General features: G+C 42.7%; 1 protein-coding gene across 2 annotated transcripts in view; it reads left to right on the forward strand.

Moving 5' to 3' along the window:
* LOC118374969 (copine-5-like) overlaps positions 1–25,487 on the forward strand; it is a 191,494-nt gene that overhangs the window by 116,610 nt on the left and 49,397 nt on the right. For both annotated transcript variants that reach the window (XM_052481580.1, XM_052481581.1), the window contains 4 exons: positions 8,138–8,179; positions 11,858–11,933; positions 15,933–15,986; positions 19,376–19,437. In XM_052481580.1, the coding sequence (XP_052337540.1) occupies positions 8,138–8,179; positions 11,858–11,933; positions 15,933–15,986; positions 19,376–19,437 (234 nt within the window). The remainder of the gene's footprint in view (positions 1–8,137; positions 8,180–11,857; positions 11,934–15,932; positions 15,987–19,375; positions 19,438–25,487) is intronic.

Raw genomic sequence — 25,487 nt, forward strand, 5'->3', positions numbered from 1 at the left:
CACTGCTCCAGCGAATCCCAGGCGGGCTCCGGCATTCTCTCTGGGTCGGCCGCCCACCTGTCTATTTCTTCCCACGTCGTATACTCCATGCCTCTGCTGTCCATAACGTCCTCCCTTCGCTGTTCCAGCTGCCTGTTACCACGCCACTCGGTCCGTGTGTGGTGGGTGATTCTGTAACGCGTTCTTCGTTTGTCGAAAGAGAGTCGGACCGAAATGCAGCGTGGTTGTTACTCATGATCTTTAATGAAGGAAAACGTAACGATACATGAAATAACTCATAAATACAAAAACAACAAACGGAACGTGAAACCTATTACAGCCTATCTGGTGAACACTACACAGAGCTCAGTTGTGGTAGAGCATGGCGCTTGTAACGCCAGGGTAGTGGGTTCGATTCCCGGGACCACCCATACGTAGAATGTATGCACACATGACTGTAAGTCGCTTTGGATAAAAGCGTCAGCTAAATGGCATATATTCTATATTCTTAATCACCCACGAAATACACAGTGAAATCCAGGCTACCTAAATACGGTTCCCAATCAGAGACAACGAGAATCACCTGACACCCCAACTCAGCCGCAATCCCAAATACTACAAACCCCAATACGAAATTACAATATATAAACCCATGTCACACCCTGGCCTGACCAAATATATAACGAAAAACACAAAATACAATGACCAAGGCGTGACACACTGTGTTATGTAGTCACTGTGTAATGCTGAGTTATGTAGTCACTGTGTAATGCTGTGTTATGTAGTCACCGTGTAATGCTGTGTTATGTAGTCACTGTGTAACACTGTGTTATGTAGTCACTGTGTAACACTGTGTTATGTAGTCACTGTTCAACACTGTGTTATGTAGTCACTGTGTAACACTGTGTTATGTAGTCACTGTGTTATGTAGTCACTGTGTTATGTAGTCACTGTGTAACACTGTGTTATGTAGTAGAAAAAAAATGTATAGAATGTAGTCACTGTTTAACACTGTGTTATGTAGTCACTGTGTAATGCTGTGTTATGTAGTCACTGTGTTATGTAGTCACTGTGTAATGCTGTGCTATGTAGTCACTGTGTAACACTGTGTTATGTAGTCACTGTGTTATGTAGTCACTGTTTAACACTGTGTTATGTAGTCACTGTGTAATGCTGTGTTATGTAGTCACTGTGTTCTGTAGTCACCTTGTTATGTAGTCACTGTGTTATGTAGTCACTGTGTAATGCTGTGTTATGTAGTCACTGTGTTATGTAGTCACTGTGTTATGTAGTCACTGTGTTATGTAGTCACTGTTTAACACTGTGTTTTGTAGTCACTGTTTAACACTGTGTTTTGTAGTCACTGTGTAATGCTGTGTTATGTAGTCACTGTGTAATGTAGTCACTGTGTAATGCTGTGTTATGTAGTCACTGTGTAACACTGTGTTATGTAGTCACTGGGTAATGCTGTGTTATGTAGTCACTGTGTAATGCTGTGTTATGTAGTCACTGTGTAACACTGTGTTATGTAGTCACTGTGTAATGCTGTGTTATGTAGTCACTGTGTAATGCTGTGTTATGTAGTCACTGTGTAATGCTGTGTTATGTAGTCACTGTGTAATGCTGCGTTATGTAGTCACTGTGTTATGTAGTCACTGTGTTATGTAGTCACTGTGTAATGCTGTGTTATGTAGTCACTGTGTAATGCTGTGTTATGTAGTCACTGTGTAACACTGTGTTATGTAGTCACTGTGTAACACTGTGTTATGTAGTCACTGTGTAATGCTGTGTTATGTAGTCACTGTGTTATGTAGTCACTGTGTTATGTAGTCACTGTGTTATGTAGTCACTGTGTAATGCTGTGTTATGTAGTCACTGTGTAACACTGTGTTATGTAGTCACTGTGTAACACTGTGTTATGTAGTCACTGTGTTATGTAGTCACTGTGTTATGTAGTCACTGTGTAATGCTGTGTTATGTAGTCACTGTGTTATGTAGTCACTGTGTTATGTAGTCACTGTGTTATGTAGTCACTGTTTAACACTGTGTTTTGTAGTCACTGTTTAACACTGTGTTTTGTAGTCACTGTGTAATGCTGTGTTATGTAGTCACTGTGTAATGCTGTGTTATGTAGTCACTGTGTAATGCTGTGTTATGTAGTCACTGTGTAATGCTGTGTTATGTAGTCACTGTGTAACACTGTGTTATGTAGTCACTGTGTAATGCTGTGTTATGTAGTCACTGTGTAATGCTGTGTTATGTAGTCACTGTGTAATGCTGTGTTATGTAGTCACTGTGTAATGCTGCGTTATGTAGTCACTGTGTTATGTAGTCACTGTGTTATGTAGTCACTGTGTAATGCTGTGTTATGTAGTCACTGTGTAATGCTGTGTTATGTAGTCACTGTGTAACACTGTGTTATGTAGTCACTGTGTAATGCTGTGTTATGTAGTCACTGTGTAATGCTGTGTTATGTAGTCACTGTGTAAGTCACTGTGTTATGTAGTCACTGTGTTATGTAGTCACTGTGTAATGCTGTGTTATGTAGTCACTGTGTAATGCTGTGTTATGTAGTCACTGTGTGTATGTAGTCACTGTGTTATGTAGTCACTGTGTTATGTAGTCACTGTGTAATGCTGTGTTATGTAGTCACTGTTTAACACTGTGTTATGTAGTCACTGTGTAACACTGTGTTATGTAGTCACTGTGTAACACTGTGTTATGTAGTCACTGTTTAACACTGTGTTATGTAGTCACTGTTCAACACTGTGTTATGTAGTCACTGTTTAACACTGTGTTATGTAGTCACTGTGTTATGTAGTCACTGTGTTATGTAGTCACTGTGTTATGTAGTCACTGTGTTATGTAGTCACTGTTCAACACTGTGTTATGTAGTCACTGTGTTATGTAGTCACTGTGTTATGTAGTCACTGTGTAACACTGTGTTATGTAGTCACTGTTTAACACTGTGTTATGTAGTCACTGTTCAACACTGTGTTATGTAGTCACTGTTTAACACTGTGTTATGTAGTCACTGTGTTATGTAGTCACTGTGTTATGTAGTCACTGTGTTATGTAGTCACTGTGTTATGTAGTCACTGTGTTATGTAGTCACTGTTCAACACTGTGTTATGTAGTCACTGTGTTATGTAGTCACTGTGTTATGTAGTCACTGTGTTATGTAGTCACTGTTTAACACTGTGTTATGTAGTCACTGTGTTATGTAGTCACTGTGTTATGTAGTCACTGTTCAACACTGTGTTATGTAGTCACTGTGTAACACTGTGTTATGTAGTCACTGTTTAACACTGTGTTATGTAGTCACTGTTTAACACTGTGTTATGTAGTCACTGTGTAACACTGTGTTATGTAGTCACTGTGTTATGTAGTCACTGTTTAACACTGTGTTATGTAGTCACTGTTTAACACTGTGTTATGTAGTCACTGTGTTATGTAGTCACTGTGTTATCTAGTCACTGTTTAACACTGTGTTATGTCGTCACTGTGTAACACTGTGTTATGTAGTCACTGTTTAACACTGTGTTATGTAGTCACTGTGTAACACTGTGTTATGTAGTCACTGTGTTATGTAGTCACTGTTTAACACTGTGTTATGTAGTCACTGTTTAACACTGTGTTATGTAGTCACCGTTTAACACTGTGTTATGTAGTCACTGTGTTATGTAGTCACTGTTTAACACTGTGTTATGTAGTCACTGTTTAACACTGTGTTATGTAGTCACCGTTTAACACTGTGTTATGTAGTCACTGTTTAACACTGTGTTATGTAGTCACTGTGTTATGTAGTCACTGTGTTATGTAGTCACTGTGTTATGTAGTCACTGTTTAACACTGTGTTATGTAGTCACTGTTTAACACTGTGTTATGTAGTCACTGTGTAACACTGTGTTATGTAGTCACTGTTTAACACTGTGTTATGTAGTCACTGTGTAACACTGTGTTATGTAGTCACTGTGTTATGTAGTCACTGTTTAACACTGTGTTATGTAGTCACTGTGTTATGTAGTCACTGTGTTATGTAGTCACTGTTTAACACTGTGTTATGTAGTCACTGTTTAACACTGTGTTATGTAGTCACTGTTTAACACTGTGTTATGTAGTCACCGTTTAACACTGTGTTATGTAGTCACTGTGTTATGTAGTCACTGTGTTATGTAGTCTCTGTGTTATGTAGTCACTGTTTAACACTGTGTTATGTAGTCACTGTTTAACACTGTGTTATGTAGTCACTGTGTTATGTAGTTACTGTTTAACACTGTGTTATGTAGTCACCGTTTAACACTGTGTTATGTAGTCACTGTTTAACACTGTGTTATGTAGTCACTGTGTTATGTAGTCACTGTTTAACACTGTGTTATGTAGTCACTGTTTAACACTGTGTTATGTAGTCACTGTGTAATGCTGTGTTATGTAGTTACTGTTTAACACTGTGTTATGTAGTCACTGTGTAATGCTGTGTTATGTAGTCACTGTGTAACTGTGTTATGTAGTCACTGTGTTATACACATTACTGAGTAGTGATGGTTTTCTGTTTGACCTTGGTTTCAACATTGACATAGAAGGGAAATGAGATCAAATTGACTTTAACTGGCTTCAGTAGGGAATCATCAGGGATACTAGCCTAATCTCAAGTCTATCAAAGGGTTAGGACAGGGGTCTCTCTCTCTCTCCCTCTCTCGCTGTCTCTCCTGCTCTCTTCTCTCCCTCGCTCTCTCACTTGCTCCCCCTCTCTCTCTCTCTTCCTCTCTCTCTGTCCCTCTCTCTCTCTGTCTCCCTCTGTCCCTCTCTCTCTTTGTCTCTATCTTGGTCTCTCTCTCTCTCTGTCCCTCTCTCTCTCTCTGTCCCTCTCTCTCTCTGTCTCTATCTTGGTCTCTCTCTCTCTCTCTGTCCCTCTCTCTCCCCCTCTCTCTCTCTTCCTCTCTCTCTCTCCTCCCTCCCTCTCATTCTCTCTCTCTCTCGCTGTCTCTCCTGCTCTCCTCTTTCCCTCGCTCTCTCACTTGCTCCCCCTCTCTCTCTCTCTTTCTCTCTCTCTCTCTGTGTACATTCAGACAGGGATAGCAGGTTAAGACTGAAGCAGAGTGTTTTCTCCTTCCTGGTTTGGGTGATGATAGTTGATTGACAGGGCCTGTGGGGTAAACCCATATGATATGTGTCTGAGTGATGTGGAGGAGGAGAGGATGTGTCTGTCTTCCAGGCAGTAGTTGCATCCCAACTGCACTACTTTGACTAGGGCACAGAGGGCTTATTTTGGGAACTCTTATCATCATGATGTGTTTCCCCCTTAGGGGGTTGTTGTCTACCTTTGGCAGGTGGGAGGAGGGAAATAACTCACCCCAAAAGTTTTGGAAACTCATTCTATTATATCTCTATTTCCTCTGATAGAAACTTCATTCTGCACTCACAAATGTCACATTTTCCATTAAATTGTGATTTAAAGTCTGTCATCCATTTTTGTGAAGTGCACGTACTCAGTGTTTTGTTCACATCGTGTTGCAGCAGTACGTTTTGCAGCAGTACGTGTCTTTATGTCTAACACAAGTTCAATTTAAACTTCACATTTATTGTAATTACAAAGGAGTCTGTTCCAATCCTATATGCCATTTCAGACTTAATTGGTTTCTTTGATTATTATTTTCAAAGTATGTAATTAGCTAATGTGGTTTTTAAATCTACTCATCTTTTTTTCAAAAAAAAATGTAAATTCTCTTGATGCGATTATTGGTTTGGTTTTAATTCCCATCTCCCTTTAAATTCTCTTTTGAAACCTTTTCATGTGCAATCACACAAACATTTGTCTCAAGGGTGTTATGTGAACTGCTCTGGTTAAGATCAATTTAATTATCAGTTACTAAATGCGTAATGAGCTTTAATGGCCAGTCTCACTGCTATGGAAACCGAGTCCAGCTCTCAGGCATTTTAAAGGGGCAATCCAGAATTGATTGGTACATCTATTTTTTTTAAACTTGTATTATTATTGAAGAATATAACTTATAAATGCCTCATGAGCTTAGTTCAGCGGTCTTACTCCATCACAATCCAAAATCTCATTTATCCAGCCCCATCACTCAGTTTACCAAACAAGAAGCCACATTGTTGTTGTTTGAATCTCAGATTGGCCCTTTAAATTGTAAAAAATCATTCTATTGAAGCTTTTTGAGAATTCCAGAATCCTGCTCTGAAGGACTCTGGGGGAGGTCCAGTGAAAGTAGATATATGAACTAACACACACTAACACACACACAGATATACACACACTAACACACACACAGATATACACACACTAACACACACACAGATATACACACACTAACACACACACAGATATACACACACTAACACACACACAGATATACACACACTAACACACACACAGATATACACACACTAACACACACACAGATATACACACACTAACACACACACAGATACACAAACACTAACACACACACAGATACACACACACTAACACACACACAGATACACAAACACTAACACACACACAGATATACACACACTAACACACACAAACAGATATGCACACACTAACACACACACATATACACACACTAACACACACACACAGATATACACACAAACAGATATGCACACACTAACATACACACAGATATACACACACTAACACACATACACACACAGATACACAAACACTAACACACACACAGATATACACACAAACAGATATGCACACACTAACACACACACAGATATACACACACTAACACACACACAGATATACACACACTAACACACACACAGATATACACACACTAACACACACACAGATACACAAACACTAACACACACACAGATATACACACACTAACACACACACAGATATACACACACTAACACACACACAGATATACACACACTAACACACACACAGATATACACACACTAACACACACACACACACAGATATACACACACTAACACACACACACACACAGATACACAAACACTAACACACACACACAGATATACACACACTAACACACACACAGATATACACACACTAACACACACACAGATATACACACACTAACACACACACACACACAGATATACACACACTAACACACACACACACACACACATATACACACACTAACACACACACACACACAGATACACAAACACTAACACACACACAGATATACACACACTAACACACACACAGATATACACACACTAACACACACACACACACACAGATATACACACACTAACACACACACACACACAGATATACACACACTAACACACACACACACACAGATACACAAACACTAACACACACACAGATACACACACTAACACACACACACACACAGATATACACACACACACACACACACACACAGATATACACACACTAACACACACACACACACAGATACACAAACACTAACACACACACAGATATACACACACTAACACACACACAGATATACACACACTAACACACACACAGATATACACACACAGATAACACACACACACACACAGATATACACACACTAACACACACACACACACACACAGATATACACACACTAACACACACACACACACAGATACACAAACACTAACACACACACAGATATACACACACTAACACACACACAGATATACACACACTAACACACACACACACACACAGATATACACACACTAACACACACACACAGATATACACACACTAACACACACACACACACACACACACACACACACAGATACACAAACACTAACACACACACACATATACACACACTAACACACACACAGATATACACACACTAACACACACACACACAGATATACACACACTAACACACACACACACACAGATACACAAACACTAACACACACACAGATATACACACACTAACACACACACAGATATACACACACTAACACACACACACACACAGATATACACACACTAACACACACACACACACAGATATACACACACTAACACACACACACACACACAGATACACAAACACTAACACACACACAGATATACACACACTAACACACACACAGATATACACAAACACTAACACACACACACATTCCTCATCCTTCGGTGTGTTTTCTTTTTCAGGACAATCAAGGCAGAGGTGTACGACTGGGACAGAGATGGAAGGTAAGGACACTACAGACCCCCCCACCCCCATACACACACCCCCACACACCCACACTCAATAATGTTTCCACTTGATTCATTTCCAGATGAGAAATGGTGGTCCTTCTGTAGCTCAGTTGGTAGAGCATGGCGCTTGTAACGCCAGGGTAGTGGGTTCGATCCCCGGGACCACCCATACGTAGAATGTATGCACACATGACTGTAAGTCGCTTTGGATAAAAGCGTCTGCTAAATGGCATATATATATATATATATATATATTAGAAATGATTTATGCATGAATGGCAGAATAATGATTTGTGTTAGGACATTCCTCATCATGTTTTACAAGATATAGCACCATGACAACACTGTTATGTTTCACTACTACAACACTGTTATGTTTCACTGCTACAACACTGTTATGTTTCACTGCTACAACACTGTTATGTTTCACTGCTACAACACTGTTATGTTTCACTACTACAACACTGTTATGTTTCAATGCTACAACACTGTTATGTTTCACTACTACAACACTGTTATGTTTCACTACTACAACACTGTTATGTTTCACTGCTACAACACTGTTATGTTTCACTACTACAACACTGTTATGTTTCACTACTACAACACTGTTATGTTCACTGCTACAACACTGTTATGTTTCACTGCTACAACACTGTTATGTTTCACTGCTACAACACTGTTATGTTTCACTACTACAACACTGTTATGTTTCAATGCTACAACACTGTTATGTTTCACTGCTACAACACTGTTATGTTTCACTGCTACAACACTGTTATGTTTCACTGCTACAACACTGTTATGTTTCACTGCTACAACACTGTTATGTTTCACTGCTACAACACTGTTATGTTTCACTGCTACAACACTGTTATGTTTCACTGCTACAACACTGTTATGTTTCACTGCTACAACACTGTTATGTTTCACTGCTACAACACTGTTATGTTTCACTACTACAACACTGTTATTTGTTTCACTGCTACAACACTGTTATGTTTCACTGCTACAACACTGTTATGTTTCACTGCTACAACACTGTTATGTTTCACTGCTACAACACTGTTATGTTTCACTGCTACAACACTGTTATGTTTCACTGCTACAACACTGTTATGTTTCACTGCTACAACACTGTTATGTTTCACTGCTACAACACTGTTATGTTTCACTACTACAACACTGTTATTTGTTTCACTGCTACAACACTGTTATTTGTTTCACTGCTACAACACTGTTATGTTTCACTGCTACAACACTGTCATGTTTCACTGCTACAACACTGTTATGTTTCACTGCTACAACACTGTTATGTTTCACTACTACAACACTGTTATGTTTCACTGCTACAACACTGTTATGTTTCACTACTACATTTACATTACATTTAAGTCATTTAGCAGACGCTCTTATCCAGAGCGACTTACAAATTACATACACTTATGACAACCAGTGGAACAGCCACTTGCATCTAAATCTTGTTGGGGGAGAAGGGTGTTTACTACCCTACTTACCCTAACACTATTATTGAAGAGGTGTTTCAGGTGTCTACAACACTGTTATGAGGGAGTTTGTTCCACTGCTACAGACACTTTTGACTGCTGAGGCGGGAACTGTTTCAGTGGTAGGGAGGGCAACACCAGAGGTGGATGATGCCCTTGTTTGGGTGTAGGGCCTGACAGAGCCTGGAGGTTATGTTCCCCTCACAGCTCCGTACAACACCATGGTCTTGTAGCGGATGTTTCACTGGAAGCCAGTGGACGGAACGGGGTGACGTGTTAAGGTTGAACACCAGCTACAACACTGTGGATGAGTTGTAGTTTAATGGCACAGGCAGGGAGCCCAGCACTGTTATGCAGTAATCACTGACTGCCTGGATTAGGACCTGTTCCTGTGTGAGGCATGTTTCACTGTTGTAGAGCTGAACCTACAGGACACTGTGTTAGTTGAGAACGTCAGGGTGTTGTACCAGGATCTTCTTAGCGCTCTGGGAGGAGGACACAATGGAGTTGTCAACCGTGATGGCGAGATCATGGAACAGTCCTTCCCGGGAGGAAGAGGAGCTCCGTCTTGCTGAGGTTCAGCTGCTATCCGTCATCACACTGATATGTCTGCCAGACATGCAGAGATGCAACACCTGGTCATTTGGAGAAGATTAATTGTGTGTCACTGCTACAACACTGTTATGTTGACAGAGCCAAGTGACTGCTACAACACTGTTAGAGCCCTCACCAGTGGTGAGGCAACACTGTCATGTTTCACCTGCTACAATCCAAGCGTGGGCACTGTTAGAGGGTGGAGTCTGATGGTTCACAGTATCAACAGCTGATAGGTCTAGAAGGATGAGAGCAGAGGAGAGATTAGCTTTCAGTGCTACTCCGTGATACAGACACTCAGTTGAATGACTAGTCTTCAAACCTGACTGATTTGGATCAACACTCATTCTGAGAGAGATCGGTAGAGCTACAACACTGAGTTTTGGAGAGAAAGAGAGAAGGGATGTGGTCTGTAGTTGTTGACATCGGAGGGATCACTGTAGGTTTTTCAGAAGGGTGCAACTCTCGCTCTCTTGAAGACAGGGACACTGTCATGAGTTGATGAGCACTGCTACTGGAACACTGTTATGTTGTTGGGCTACTACAACACTGGAGAGAGGGGAGAAAGAGGTCAGAGCATGGGTAGGGCAGTGTGAGCAGAACCAGCGGTGTCGTTTGACTTAGCAACGAGGATCGGATGTCATCGACCTTCTTTTCAAAATGTTTCATCTGCAGACAGGAGGGAGGAGAAGGTGGCAAAGAGCTTCCTAGGGTTATGCTTGTTTAGAATGGTAGAAAGTGGCTTTAAGCAGAGACAGAGGAGGAAAATGTATTTGTTTCATTTCTGCTACAACACTGTTATGTTTCACTGCTACAACACTGTTATGTTTCACTACTACAACACTGTCATGTTTCACTGCTACAACACTGTTATGTTTCACTACTACAACACTGTTATGTTTCACTGCTACAACACTGTTATGTTTCACTGCTACAACACTGTTATTTGTTTCACTGCTACAACACTGTTATTTGTTTCACTGCTACAACACTGTTATTTGTTTCACTGCTACAACACTGTTATGTTTCACTGCTACAACACTGTCATGTTTCACTGCTACAACACTGTCATGTTTCACTGCTACAACACTGTTATGTTTCACTACTACAACACTGTTATGTTTCACTGCTACAACACTGTTATGTTTCACTGCTACAACACTGTTATGTTTCACTACTACAACACTGTTATGTTTCACTGCTACAACACTGTTATGTTTCACTACTACAACACTGTTATGTTTCACTACTACAACACTGTTATTTGTTTCACTGCTACAACACTGTTATGTTTCACTGCTACAACACTGTTATGTTTCACTACTACAACACTGTTATGTTTCACTGCGACAACACTGTTATGTTTCACTGCTACAACACTGTCATGTTTCACTACTACAACACTGTTTTGTTTCACTGCTACAACACTGTCATGTGTTTCAGCAGCTTAATTCCTGCTCTTTTGAGGCAAATACACAATACATCCATCATATTTCTACATTTCTACACCCCAGAGGGAATGTCTATGTACACAGTCTGACATTTTGTTGTTGTGGTGTACTTTACCTTCCAGCCATGACTTCATCGGTGAATTCACCACCAGCTACCGAGACCTGTCCCGGGGCCAGAGCCAGTTCAATGTGTACGAGGTGAGTGGAGAGGAAGGGAGGGTGGGAAGCAGGGCACTCACCCAATTTGTCTCCCAAAGGCATACAGATAAAACAGAGAATAACGTAATAAACCAAACTAAAAACATATGAAATAGACCACAGGCCCTTGTAGGAGGAAGGAGAATAGCAAGCGCAATTCTGACATAATATCTCTGCAACTCAGTTAGGAGACGTACAGTATATTACAGGACTACAATATTAGCATTAGTGCTAGTGTCTACTCAACCTTATGCTAGCATTAGCATAACTTCCCCTGGTTCACACTGAACCCCACTGAGTTTGGCTATGGTAATATAGCAACCTGGACATCATAGTAGATGATGTAAGGGATTAGAAGGAGATGAAAAGTTACAGTGCAGTGCTAGAGAGCCAGGCCTAGACTACACTTCCCTCCCACAACCTTGCATGGGTATTAGGCGTACTTAGGTTACGTATTATGTAACCTACATAGTGCACTACTTTTGAACAGATCCTTATTGGCCCAGGTCAAAAGTAGTGCCCTATATAGGGAATAGGGTACTGTACAGTGAAGTGAATATAAGGATAATAGTCATTGGCCCTCTGAGTCTACTGCTGGTCCCTGATAATTAAAACTGTTGGCGCGTTACATTAAGTCCTGACATTGGAAAGGGGAAATGGGGGACAACTCGTCAGTTGTACAACTGAATGCCTTCAACTGAAATGTTTCTTCCCCATTTAACCTAACCCCTCTGAATCAGAGAGGTGCGGGGGGCTGCCATAATCGACATACACGTCTTCGGCTCCAGGGGAACAGTGGGATAACTGCCTTGATCAGGTTGCAGAACGACAGATTTTTACTTTGTCAGTTCGGGGATTCGATCCAACAACCTTTCGGGTTACTGGCCCAACGCTCTAACCAATAGGGGAAGGGAGCGAGAGAATTACCGTACGACACACCACGTATTCACCTTGTACGCCCTAATTGACAAAGAAACATACCAAAAAAAGAGGCAAGGGCTTTTCATACTTTTTTGATTTCAAAAAAGCTTTTCACTTATTTTGGCATGAGGGTCTGCTTTTACAAATTGATGGAAAGTGGTGTTGGGGGAAAAACATACAACATTATACAATTTATGTACACAAACAACAACTGTGCAGTTAAAACTGGCAAAAAACACACATTTCTTTCCACGGGGCCACGGGGTGAGACAGGGATGCAGCTTAAGCCCCACCCTCTTCAACATATATATCAATGAATTGGCGAGGGCACTATAACAGTCTGCAGCACCCGGCCTCACTCTACTATAATCTGAAGTCAAATGTCTACTGTTTGCTGATGATCTGGTGCTTCTGTCCCCAACCAAGGAGGGCCTACAGAAGCACCTAGATCTTCTGCACAAATTATGTCAGACCTGGGCACTGACATTAAATCTCAGTAAGTTAAAAAATAATGGTGTTCCAAAAATAGTCCAGTTGCCAGGACCACAAATACAAATTCCATCTAGACTCCATTGCCGTAGAGCCCACAGAAAAACTATACATACCCCAGCCTAAACCGCAGCACCATAGGAAGCTTCTGCAAAGCTGTGATCAATCTGAGAGACGAGGCAAGAAGGGCCTTCGATGCCATCAAAAGGAACAAACAATGTTACATACCAATTATGATCTGTCAAAAAATACTTTAATCAGTTATAGAACCCATTGCCCTTTATGGTTGTGAGGTTTGGGGTCTGCTCACCAACCAATAATTCACAAAATGGGACAAACACCAAATTGAGATTCTGCATGCAGAATTCTGCAAAAATATCCTCTGTGTACAATGTAAAACCCCAAATAATGCATGCAGAGCAGAATTAGGCCAATACCCGCTATTTATCAAAATCCAGAAAAGATTTGTTAAATTCTACAACCACCTAAAAGGAAGTGATTCCCAAACATTCCATAACAAAGCTCTGTTCACAAACACAAATAGACAACACAGAGCCCCAGGACAGCAACACAATTAGACCCAACCAAATCATGAGAAAACAAAAAGATAAATACTTGACACATTGGAAAGAATCAACAAAAAAACTGAGCAAACGTTCATGCTATTTGGCTATTTTGTTTAGCCAGGCCAGGACAAGAACCCTGTCAGAACCCTGACACAGTGATATAGGTGCCACAATATTGTGACAGAGAGGATAGAGATGCCTGGGGGAGAACCACAACACTGTGACAGACAGGATAGAGAGGAATGGGGAGAACCAAATCAAATCAAATGTTTTATTTGACAGGTTAGCAGATAGAGATGCCTAGTTCCGGGAGAACCACAACAAAACTGTGACAGACAGGATAAAGAATATGTACATAAGGATATATGAATGAGAACCACAGCACTGATGACAGACAGGATATACATATGAGATGAATGTAGACAAAGTAAACAAAGTGGCATAGAACCACAACACTGTGACAGAGAGGATAGAGATGCCTGGGGGAGAACCACAACACTGTGACAGAGAGGATAGAGATGCCTGGGGGAGAACCACAACACCGTGACAGAGAGGATAGAGATGCCTGGGGGAGAACCACAACACCGTGACAGAGAGGATAGAGATGCCTGGGGGAGAACCACAACACCGTGACAGAGAGGATAGAGATGCCTGGGAGAGAACCACAACACCGTGACAGAGAGGATAGAGATGCCTGGAGGAGTACCACAACACCGTGACAGAGAGGATAGAGATGCCTGAGGGAGAACCACAACACTGTGACAGACAGGATAGAGAGGAATGGGAAAGAACCACAATACTGTTACAGACAGGATAGAGAGGCCTGGAGGAGAACCACAACTCTGTGACAAAGAGGATAGAGAGGAATGGGGAAGAATGGTGGCACTGTGACAGAGAGGATAGAGGTGAATGGGGGAAAACCACGACACTGTGACAAATAGGATAGAGAATAATTGGGAAGAACCTTGGCACTGTGACCAAGAGTATAGATAGGCCTGGAGGAGAAACACAACGTCGTGACAGAGAGGATAGAGGCCTGGGGGAGAGACGAGGGTGTGGAAGGAGCAGATGGAGACAGGGGAAGGGAATGCTACCTTTGACTTGATATTCAGCACTTCATGCGCTGTGTGTTTCCATGTGTGGATCCTGTAGAATGAGCGCTGGGGATGGTTTGATCCTCTTGTGGCCAGCTCCTGCATCATGCACGTCTTCCTGTGGCCTCAGGTGCTGAATACACAATAAGGATCTCAGTTACAGTATGTTATCGTCTCTATCAGACATCACCTCTCCTCCCCACCCTCATCTGCAATCAGTTCATTTTCTCGCTGTGTGTGTGTGTGTGTGTGTGTGTGTGTGTGTGTGTGTGTGTGTGTGTGTGTGTGTGTGTGTGTGTGTGTGTGTGTGTGTGTGTGTGTGTGTGTGTGTGTGTGTGTGTGTGTGTGTGTGTGTGTGTGTGTGTGTGTGTGTGTGTGTGTGTGTTTACACATGTATATTGACATTGACACGTGTCGTTCGGAGACACAAACCTTGGTGGATTCCGTCCCGTTCGTTATTACACACATGTAATACACCCAGGAATGATCCGTCTGGAATAACATGTGTACTACACTAAGCCTGGGTCTGGTATTTCAGTGTTACCCACTGCAGTTATGGGACTGAGTTCACATGCCCCGTTACATATACTGTGCCTACAGTATAACATGGGGACGTGGTGAGCATACCGGGGCAGCAGGGTATCCTAGTGGTTAGAGCGTTGGACTAGTAACTGAAAGGTTGCAATTTCATATCCCGAGCTGACATGGTACAAATCTGTCGTTCTGCCCCTGAACAAGGCAGTTAACCCACTGTTCCTAGGCCGTCATTGAAAATAAGAATTTGTTCTTAACTGACTTGCCTGGTTAAATAAAGATAAAATACCTGATGTTCTTTATTGGCCCAGAGAAATGGAGACATTTAATGGGATCATTTTTTACGTGATATTATTATTATCATGTATGTTCATGTTGTGCCTGTGGAATCCTAGGTGGTGAACGCCAAGAAGAAGTTCAAAAAGAAGAGATACATCAACTCTGGAACGGTGAGTCAGTACAACATTTTTTGTTGTTGTAAAAAAAAAACACCAGGTTAAAATCTACGTCTCTTCTTGCCTGGTGCGACTGGATATTTCTTCCCCATCATCTCTGTTTGTTAATGACTTTTATGTTTGTAGTACGAGGATTGCAATGGTTTAATTTCTGTAGCTAATTGTTTGTTATCTGATTCCTAGACAAGATAGATACTTAGTTTTGTTATGGTCCAGATAATAAACATTAGCCTGGTGCTGTCACGTTCTGTCCATCGTTCGTATGTGTTTTCCTTGTTTTAGTGTTGGTCAAGACGTGAGCTGGGTGGGCATTCTATGTTGTGTGTCTGGTTTGTCTATTTCTATGTTTGGCCTGATATGGTTCTCAATCAGAGGCAGGTGTTAGTCATTGTCTCTGATTGGGAACCATATTTAGATTTTGTGTTGGGTTTTGTGGGTGATTGTTCCTGTCTCTGTGTTTGCACCAGATAGGACTGTTTAGGTTTTCACTTTTCTTGTTTTTTATAGTCTGTTCATGTATAGTCGTCTTTATTAAAAACATGAATAACCACCACGCTGCATTTTGGTCCGCCTCTCTTTCACCAGAAGAAAACCCTTACAGGTGACAGATCTGCATGTGCTGTCTATCTAACTCCTACGGGCCATTGCGATGTTCGGCATGCAATACTAAACACAAACAGATCTGGGACCAGGCTAAATGAACATCACTAGAAGAGAAATAAGTTGTAATGGCCTCAAACAAAGTTAATTGGTGAGAGTCTATAGAGATGATAACTGTCCTATCAGTGACTGAGTTGCTGCTTCTTAACTCCTCCTCCGCATGTCTTGTTGTCCTATCAGTGACTGAGTTGCTGCTTCTTAACTCCTCCTCCACATGTCTTGTTGTCCTATCAGTGACTGAGTTGCTGCTTCTTAACCCCTCCTCCACATGTCTTGTTGTCCTATCAGTGACTGAGTTGCTGCTTCTTAACTCCTCCTCCACATGTCAAATTAAATCAGATGTTATTGGTCACGTACACATGGTTAGCAGATGTTATTGCGAGTGTAGTGAAATGCTTATGCTTCTAGATCCGACAGTGCAGCAGTATCTAACAGGTAATATCTAACAAATTCCACAACAAATCCTAATATCTAACAAATTCCACCTCAAAACCTAATGCACACAATCTAGTAAAGGAATGGGATGAGAATATATAAGTATAAAATGTATAGATGAGCAGTGACAGAGCGGCTAAGATGCAATAGATAGTAAAGAATATATAGTGAAGGATGCAGTATACAGTATATAGATATGTGATGAGTAATGCGAGATATGTAGACATTCATAAAGTAACATTATTAAAAAGTGACTAGTGTTCCATTTATTTAAGTGGCCAATGATATGAAGTCGGTAGGTAGGCAGCAGCCTCTCTGTGTTAGTGGTGGCTGTTTAACAATCGGATGGCCTTGAGATAGAAGCTGTTTTTCAATCTCTCGGTCCCAGCTCTGATGCACCTGTACTGACCTTGCATCTTCTGGATGGTAAACAGGGTGAACAGGCAGTGGCTCGGGTGGTTATTGTCCTTGATGATCTTTTTTGCTTTCCTATGACACACCCTCCAGGTGTCCTGGAGGGCAGGTAGTTTGCCCCCGGTGATCTGTTGTGCAGACCTCACTATCCTCTGGAGAACCCTGCGGTCGTGGAAGGAGCTGTACCAGGCGGTGATACAACCCGACAGGATGCTCTCCATCACACCTACTCTACACCTGCAACCCGACAGGATGTTCTGTTGTGCATCTGTAAAAGTTAGTGAGGGTTTTTGGTGACAAGCCACATTTTTCCAGCCTCCTGAGGTTGAAGAGGCGCCATTTCAGTTTGTCTGTGATATGTACACCGAGGAACTTAAAACTTTCCACCTTCTCCACTGCTGTCCTGTCGATGTGGATAGGGGGCTGCTCCCTTTGCTGTTTCCTGAAGTCCACAATCATTTATTTTGTTTTGCTGACATTGAGTAAGAGATTATTTTCCTGACACCACACTCCGAGGGGCCCTCACCTCCTCCTTGTAGGCCGTCTCGTCGTTGTTGGTAATCAAGCCTACCACTGTAGTGTCGTCTGCAAACTTGATGATTGAGTTGGAGGTGTGCATGGGCACGCAGTTGTGGGTGAACAGGGAGTTACAGGAGAGGGCTGAGAACGCACCCTTGTGGGGCCCCAGTGTTGAGGATCAGTGGAGTGGAGATGTTGTTTCCTACCTTCACCACCTGGTGGTGTTTTGTCCTATCAGTGTCCTATCGTCCTATCAGTGCCTGAGTTGCTGCAACTTCCCTCTTCCTCCGTGTTTTGTTGTCCAATCAGTCCTCTTCCACACGTCCCGTTGTCCTACAGTTTCAGTGACTGAGTGGCTGCCATGCCCAGGCAGTGACTGATGTTAAGGAGACAGTGAATTGTTATTATTGCCTGGGCAAACGCACACCGTTTGGGATGCAGAGCCTCAATAGGATGACTGTGGCTAGATGAATAAAATCACAGAGCAAGTCATCAATAATGTTGCTCTCATAACTCATTGAGATGGATGGATCTGTTTGTTTGTGTGTGTGTGTGTGTGTGTGTGTGTGTGTGTGTGTGTGTGTGTGTGTGTGTGTGTGTGTGTGTGTGTGTGTGTGTGTGTGTGTGTGTGTGTGTGTGTGTGTATGTGTGTGTGTGTGTGTGTGTGTGTGTGTGTGTGTGTGTGTGTGATATCGTGTGTACCTAGATGAATCATTCCTGGGTGGCAGTTGTTTTGTGCCTGGGCTCTGTTAACGATTAATGTGTTTAATATTTCAATAGGTCATTTGGGATTATGTTGATTACTGATGTCGAACAAACTCCTTCTACCTAGATGAATCAACTTCCTGGGTGGCAGTTGGTTTTGTTAGAAAATAAACTGTTTTTGGTTGATCTGGGGTTAACGAAAATAAACTGTGTTTAATATTTCAATAGGTCATTTGGGATTATGTTGATTACTGTTTTGGTGTTGATTACCTAAGTGGGTAAGCGACCTTCAGAAAATAAACTGTTTTGGTGTTGATTACCTAAGTGGGTAAGCGACCTTCAGAAAATAAACTGTCCAAGTGGTAAATAAACTGTTTTGGTGTTGATTCCCTAAGTGGGTAAGAAAATAAACTGTTTTGGTGTTGATTACCTAAGTGGGTAAGCGACCTTCAGAAAATAAATTGTTTTGGTGTTGATTACCTAAGTGGGTAAGCGACCTTCAGAAAAAAAACCTGTTTTGAATGTATGTTTTTTTACCCTGGTGACACACTACTGTTGAGAACAATTGTTTAATTGGGTAAATAAATAATGTTTGTGTTGATTACCTAAGTGGTGAAAAGAACCCTGTTTTGAATGTCATCTTTACCCAGGTGACTTTGCTGTCTTTCACGGTGGAGTCAGAACACACCTTCCTGGACTACATCAAAGGAGGGTGAGTTGGTCCAGAAGTTTGTTTTTGTACCCCTTTTTCTCCCCCATTTCATGGCGTCCGTCCAATTGTTAGTAGTTACTATCTTGTCTCATCGCTACAACTCCTGTACGGGCTCGAGAGAGAGACGAAGGTTGAAAGTCCGATACACAACCCAACCAAGCCGCACTGCTTCTTAACACAGCGCGCATCCAACCCGGAAGCCAGCCGCACCAATGTGTCGGAGGAAACACTGTGCACCTGGCGACCTTGGTTAGCGCGCACTGCGCCCGGCCCGCTACAGGAGTCGCTAGTGCGCGATGAGACAAGGATATTCCTACCGGCCAAACCCTCCCTAACCCGGACGACGCTAGGCCAATTGTGCATCGCCCCATGGACCTCCCGGTCGTGGCCGGTTACGACAGAGCCTGGGCGCGAGCACAGCTGACGCTGCAGTACAGCGCCCTTAACCACTGCGCCACCCAGGATGCCCTTCATTACAGTATTTCAAACATAGCAACTAGGCTCAAGTCAGAAGGACAACTTCTACTGTCCTTCAAAGGCATTGCATAATCTCCAATTCACTTTTTTATTCTACTAGGCAAGTCAGTTAAGAACAAATTCTTATTTACCATGACGGCCTAAGCCAGATGACACTGGGCCAACTGTGCACTGTCAGGGTACTCCCAGCCTGAATTCGAACCAGAAGCTGCAGTTAAGCCTCTTAGCACTGAGATGCAGTGACTTAGACTTCTGCGCCACTCGGGAGCCACTTTGTGTTGAACCTGACAGATTTGAGAAATACCCGTTGAACTCTTTAGTGAGAGGAGATGAGATATATTTTATGTCTTGTGAACATGTACTATAGATACAGGCAGGCAGACAGCAGACAGACAGACAGACAGGCAGACAGGCAGACAGACAGACAGACAGACAGGCAGACAGACAGACAGGCAGGCAGGCAGGCAGGCAGACAGACAGACAGACAGACAGACAGACAGACAGACAGACAGACAGGCAGGCAGGCAGGCAGGCAGGCAGGCAGACAGCAGACAGACAGACAGACAGACAGGCAGGCAGGCAGGCAGGCAGAGGCAGACAGACAGACAGACAGACAGACAGACAGACAGACAGGGCAGGCAGGCAGACAGGCAGGCAGGCAGACAGACAGGCAGGCAGGCAGGCAGACAGGCAGGCAGGCACAGGCAGGCAGACAGACAGACAGACAGACAGACAGACAGACAGACAGACAGACAGGCAGGCAGGCAGGGCAGACAGACAGACAGACAGACAGACAGACAGGCAGGCAGGCAGGCAGGCAGGCAGGCAGGCAGGCAGTGTTATAGAATTATAATTTATTTATTGTTTTTTTAGGGGAATACAACTTAGAAGATACAAGACAAACAAAACATGACAATGGTGGTGGGGAGATCGCATCATCACATTGCATAGTTACCTTGTAAATGTCATTATAATAATAATAATAATAATAATAATACTGGTAATAACAGTAAAACAGATGTAGTACAATAGTTTATTTTTACATATTTAGGGGAGGGCAGTATCATTTAAAATCCTAGAAGTGAAGGAAGGGGGACCAGGTGTTGTAGTACGATTGTGTCTGTTAAGGGAAGTGGTCAGTTAACAGATTGAGCCAATGCAGCATGGAGATCCTTGTTCCAGTACGGAGATCCTTGTTCCAGTACGGAGATCCAATATGGAGATCCTTGTTCCAGTACGGAGATCCAGTATGGAGATCCTTGTTCCAGTATGGAGATCCTTGTTCCAGTACGGAGATCCAGTATGGAGATCCTTGTTCCAGTATGGAGATCCTTGTTCCAGTATGGAGATCCTTGTTCCAGTATGGAGATCCTTGATCCAGTATGGAGATCCTTGTTCCAGTATGGAGATCCTTGTTCCAGTATGGAGATCCTTGTTCCAGTACGGAGATCCTTGTTCCAGTATGGAGATCCTTGTTCCAGTATGGAGATCCAGTATGGAGATCCTTGTTCCAGTATGGAGATCCTTGTTCCAGTACGGAGATCCAGTATGGAGATCCTTGTTCCAGTATGGAGATCCTTGTTCCAGTACGGAGATCCAGTATGGAGATCCAGTATGGAGATCCTTGTTCCAGTATGGAGATCCAGTATGGAGATCCTTGTTCCAGTACAGAGATCCAGTATGGAGATCCTTGTTCCAGTATGGAGATCCTTGTTCCAGTATGGAGATCCTTGTTCCAGTACGGAGATCCTTGTTCCAGTATGGAGATCCTTGTTCCAGTATGGAGATCCAGTATGGAGATCCTTGTTCCAGTATGGAGATCCTTGTTCCAGTACGGAGATCCAGTATGGAGATCCTTGTTCCAGTATGGAGATCCTTGTTCCAGTACGGAGATCCAGTATGGAGATCCAGTATGGAGATCCTTGTTCCAGTATGGAGATCCAGTATGGAGATCCTTGTTCCAGTATGGAGATCCTTGTTCCAGTACGGAGATCCAGTATGGAGATCCTTGTTCCAGTACGGAGATCCAGTATGGAGATCCTTGTTCCAGTATGGAGATCCTTGTTCCAGTATGGAGATCCTTGTTCCAGTACGGAGATCCAGTATGGAGATCCTTGTTCCATTATGGAGATCCTTGTTCCAGTACAGAGATCCAGTATGGAGATCCTTGTTCCAGTACGGAGATCCAGTATGGAGATCCTTGTTCCAGTACGGAGATCCAGTATGGAAGATCGTTTCCAGTTTTGTAATATGCTTCTTTTTTTTTTCATTGTGAGGGAAAGTAATACAAAAACAATACATGTTTTACTGTGACACACACCGGATAGGCGCAGTGAAATGTGTTTTTTCACAGAGTCAGTCATAGTAGTAGGGTGCCCCTGGATCAAATAGAACATTTCTGTATTGAGGTGGGGTATTTGTTATGGACAGATCACCAAGGAGGGAGAGGCAGGGGAGATAGGGATGCTGAGGCCAAGGATATCGAACAGCGCATGTCCACAAGGAATGATAGTAGTTGTCTGTTTGATTTGGGCCAGTGTTTACACATTGGTTTCTGAGAAACCCATGAGCTGTAATTTATGATTGGTTGATGTGTGAAAAAATATTGATGATAGGTGGCATGTGATCAAAAGATAAAATGACATGTATAAGACCCTAAATGAAACCTATTACTGTTTTAATAAGTATGTGTTTATGTGTTTCTCAAATGGCACGATAATCTCTATATAGTGCACTGGTCAAAAATGTACTCCCTCCTGTTCTGTTGTGGCTGCCTGGCTGTCAGAGACACCCTGTTCCCTTTATATATTGCACTACACCCTACGGGCCCCGGTCAAAAATGTACTTCCTCCTGTTCTGTTGTGGCTGTAGACAAGTTCAACTTGACAAAACTGTAATGTTCTGCCTGTCTGTCTGACACACCCTGTTCCCTTTATATTGCACTACACCCTACGGGCACTGGTCAAAGTAGTGCACTACATAGGGAATAGGGTGCCATTTGGTATTCTTGCTGCCAACTGTAATGCTCTGCCTGTCTGTCAGACACAGACTCACCTTCAGAGTTGTTTTACAGAGAGGAGAGCAGCCTCTCTCTCCACCACCACTCAACGCCCACTGATGATTGTGATTGATTATTTACGTTATAGCTAGCACCCCTGCTCCTGACACCTAGCTGCTGTTAGATTCACATAAAGCAGCCAGTGGCCAGCAGCCACATGACGTTGCAATGTTTATGCGGTAGCTTGTTTCAGTAAGGGTCAACAAAGTTTGATCACGTTGTTGAGGGGCCATGTTATTGCAGAAACCAACTCAATTCTTGTCTTCAGTCAGCTGTTCGTTCCCTAATACATTTTTGTACGTTTATGACAATTATTTTATTTTCATGACGGTCTTCCATACATAACCATTGTGCCAGCCCCACCATGTGGCCGCCTCTCCTTCCAGTTCTCTGCTGCCAATGACTGGAACGAACTACAAAAATCTCTGAAACTGGAAACACTTATCTCCCTCACTAGCTTTAAGCACCAACTGTCAGAGCAGCTCACAGATTACTGCACCTGTACATAGCCCACCTATAATTTAGCCCAAACAACTACCTCTTTCCCAACTGTATTTAATTTATTTCTTTATTTTGCTCCTTTGCACCCCATTATTTTTATTTCTACTTTGCACATTCTTCCATTGCAAAACTACCATTCCAGTGTTTTACTTGCTATATTGTATTTACTTTGCCACCATGGCCTTTTTTGCCTTTACCTCCCTTCTCACCTCATTTGCTCACATTGTATATAGACTTGTTTATACTGTATTATTGACTGTATGTTTGTTTTACTCCATGTGTAACTCTGTGTCGTTGTATCTGTCGAACTGCTTTGCTTTATCTTGGCCAGGTCGCAATTGTAAATGAGAACTTGTTCTCAACTTGCCTACCTGGTTAAATAAAGGTAAAATAAATAAAAAATGTAGCAAACCATTTATAAAATGGGCTTAGAACCTCTAACCCTGGCAATTTGACTGGTAAACTCATGGGTACACTCACAATGGCTGCCTGGTATTGTGATGCAATCATTTCCATGGTAATGTAGAATGTTCATTCAAATGATGTTAACTGATGTGGTTCATGCAATGGATTGTATTTTTTGTAATGTCAGTTGGGTTGAATCAACAAATCATAGCACATATTGATGAGTTCACTTCCTGCTTTTATGTCCTGCTTTTACTTCCTGCTTTTACTTCCTGCTTTGCTCCTATGGGTACACTTACAATGGCTACCAGTCCAGTTTCAACTAGATAGCACAGGCATATTGTAAAAATGAATGAAAACAAAAATTAGCATTTTCGTCTTAATTTCAAGGTTAGGGTTAGGCTTTAGGTAAGCAGTGTGATTAGGGTTAAGGTTATGTTTAAAATTACGTTTTAAAAAGAGAAATTGTAAAAATAGGCAGGGTTATTATTAGTTATTAGCCAGTCCACACGTCCCATTCGTTCCATTTCTATGGCAGCACATGCAGTCAGGAGGAAATGGAGAACATGTGCAACACCCCAAAAATGTGCATCCAAATGATTCATTCTTTTAACGTTTTTCTTTTCTTTTTTCTATTCGAACGGAGACTGCAGTCATCTGGCTTGCCAATTATCATGATCCAACATTTCATGACTGTCACAGCCCTAATTACCATTTCTAGAACCACCAGTCTTCCTGCGAATCGGTTTGATTGATAGATATGCAATGATATAAATTCTCCACTGGGTGAGTCTCTGCCCGAAGGAGACAAGGTGGTCTGCCTCTTACTGTCAACCCTTGACAGAACATGTATGAATTAAGATGAATGACCATGAAATATGGAGTAAGGAGTATGGAGTGTGACGACTGTATAAAATATGAAGTGGGTTTTAGGCCTTTAACAGGAAGCTTCATTCAACCTGTCACATACTCTATATGAAAACGCTTCCTCGCAGTGGATCTGTGGTAGCTGTCCTGGTTTCAGCTCTGTAGCAGTCCTTGTGCTGCACTGTCAGTTCTGGTCAGTGTTAGGTTGTTTGGCGACTGTGTCCTACATCTGCCAGTGACCCTCATGGCCTCTCACTGTCCCACCCATCTTCCACCCACCCACCCAAACATTAATCCACCCACACACACACCTACCCACCCAACTATAATCACCCACCCAACCATCCATCCATCCAACCATCCACCCCACCCAACCATCCACCCACCCACCATCCACCCACCCACCCACCCACCCACCCACCCACCCACCCACCCATACCCACCCACCCAACATTCCATCCATCCACCCATCCACTCACCCACCCAACCATCCATCCATCCACCCACCCAGCCAGCCATCCACCCACCCACCCACCCATCCACCATCCATCCATCCATCCATCCACCCCACCCACCCACCCACCCACCCACCCACCCACCACCCACCATCCACCCACCCACCCACTCACCCACCCAACCATCCATCCATCCACCCAACCATCCATCCACCCACCCACCCATCCATCCATCCATCCACCCACCCACCCACCCACCCACCCACCCACCCAACCATCCACCATCC

Source organism: Oncorhynchus keta, chromosome 27 (assembly GCF_023373465.1).
Source record: "Oncorhynchus keta strain PuntledgeMale-10-30-2019 chromosome 27, Oket_V2, whole genome shotgun sequence".
In the NCBI taxonomy this organism is placed as follows: domain Eukaryota; kingdom Metazoa; phylum Chordata; class Actinopteri; order Salmoniformes; family Salmonidae; genus Oncorhynchus; species Oncorhynchus keta.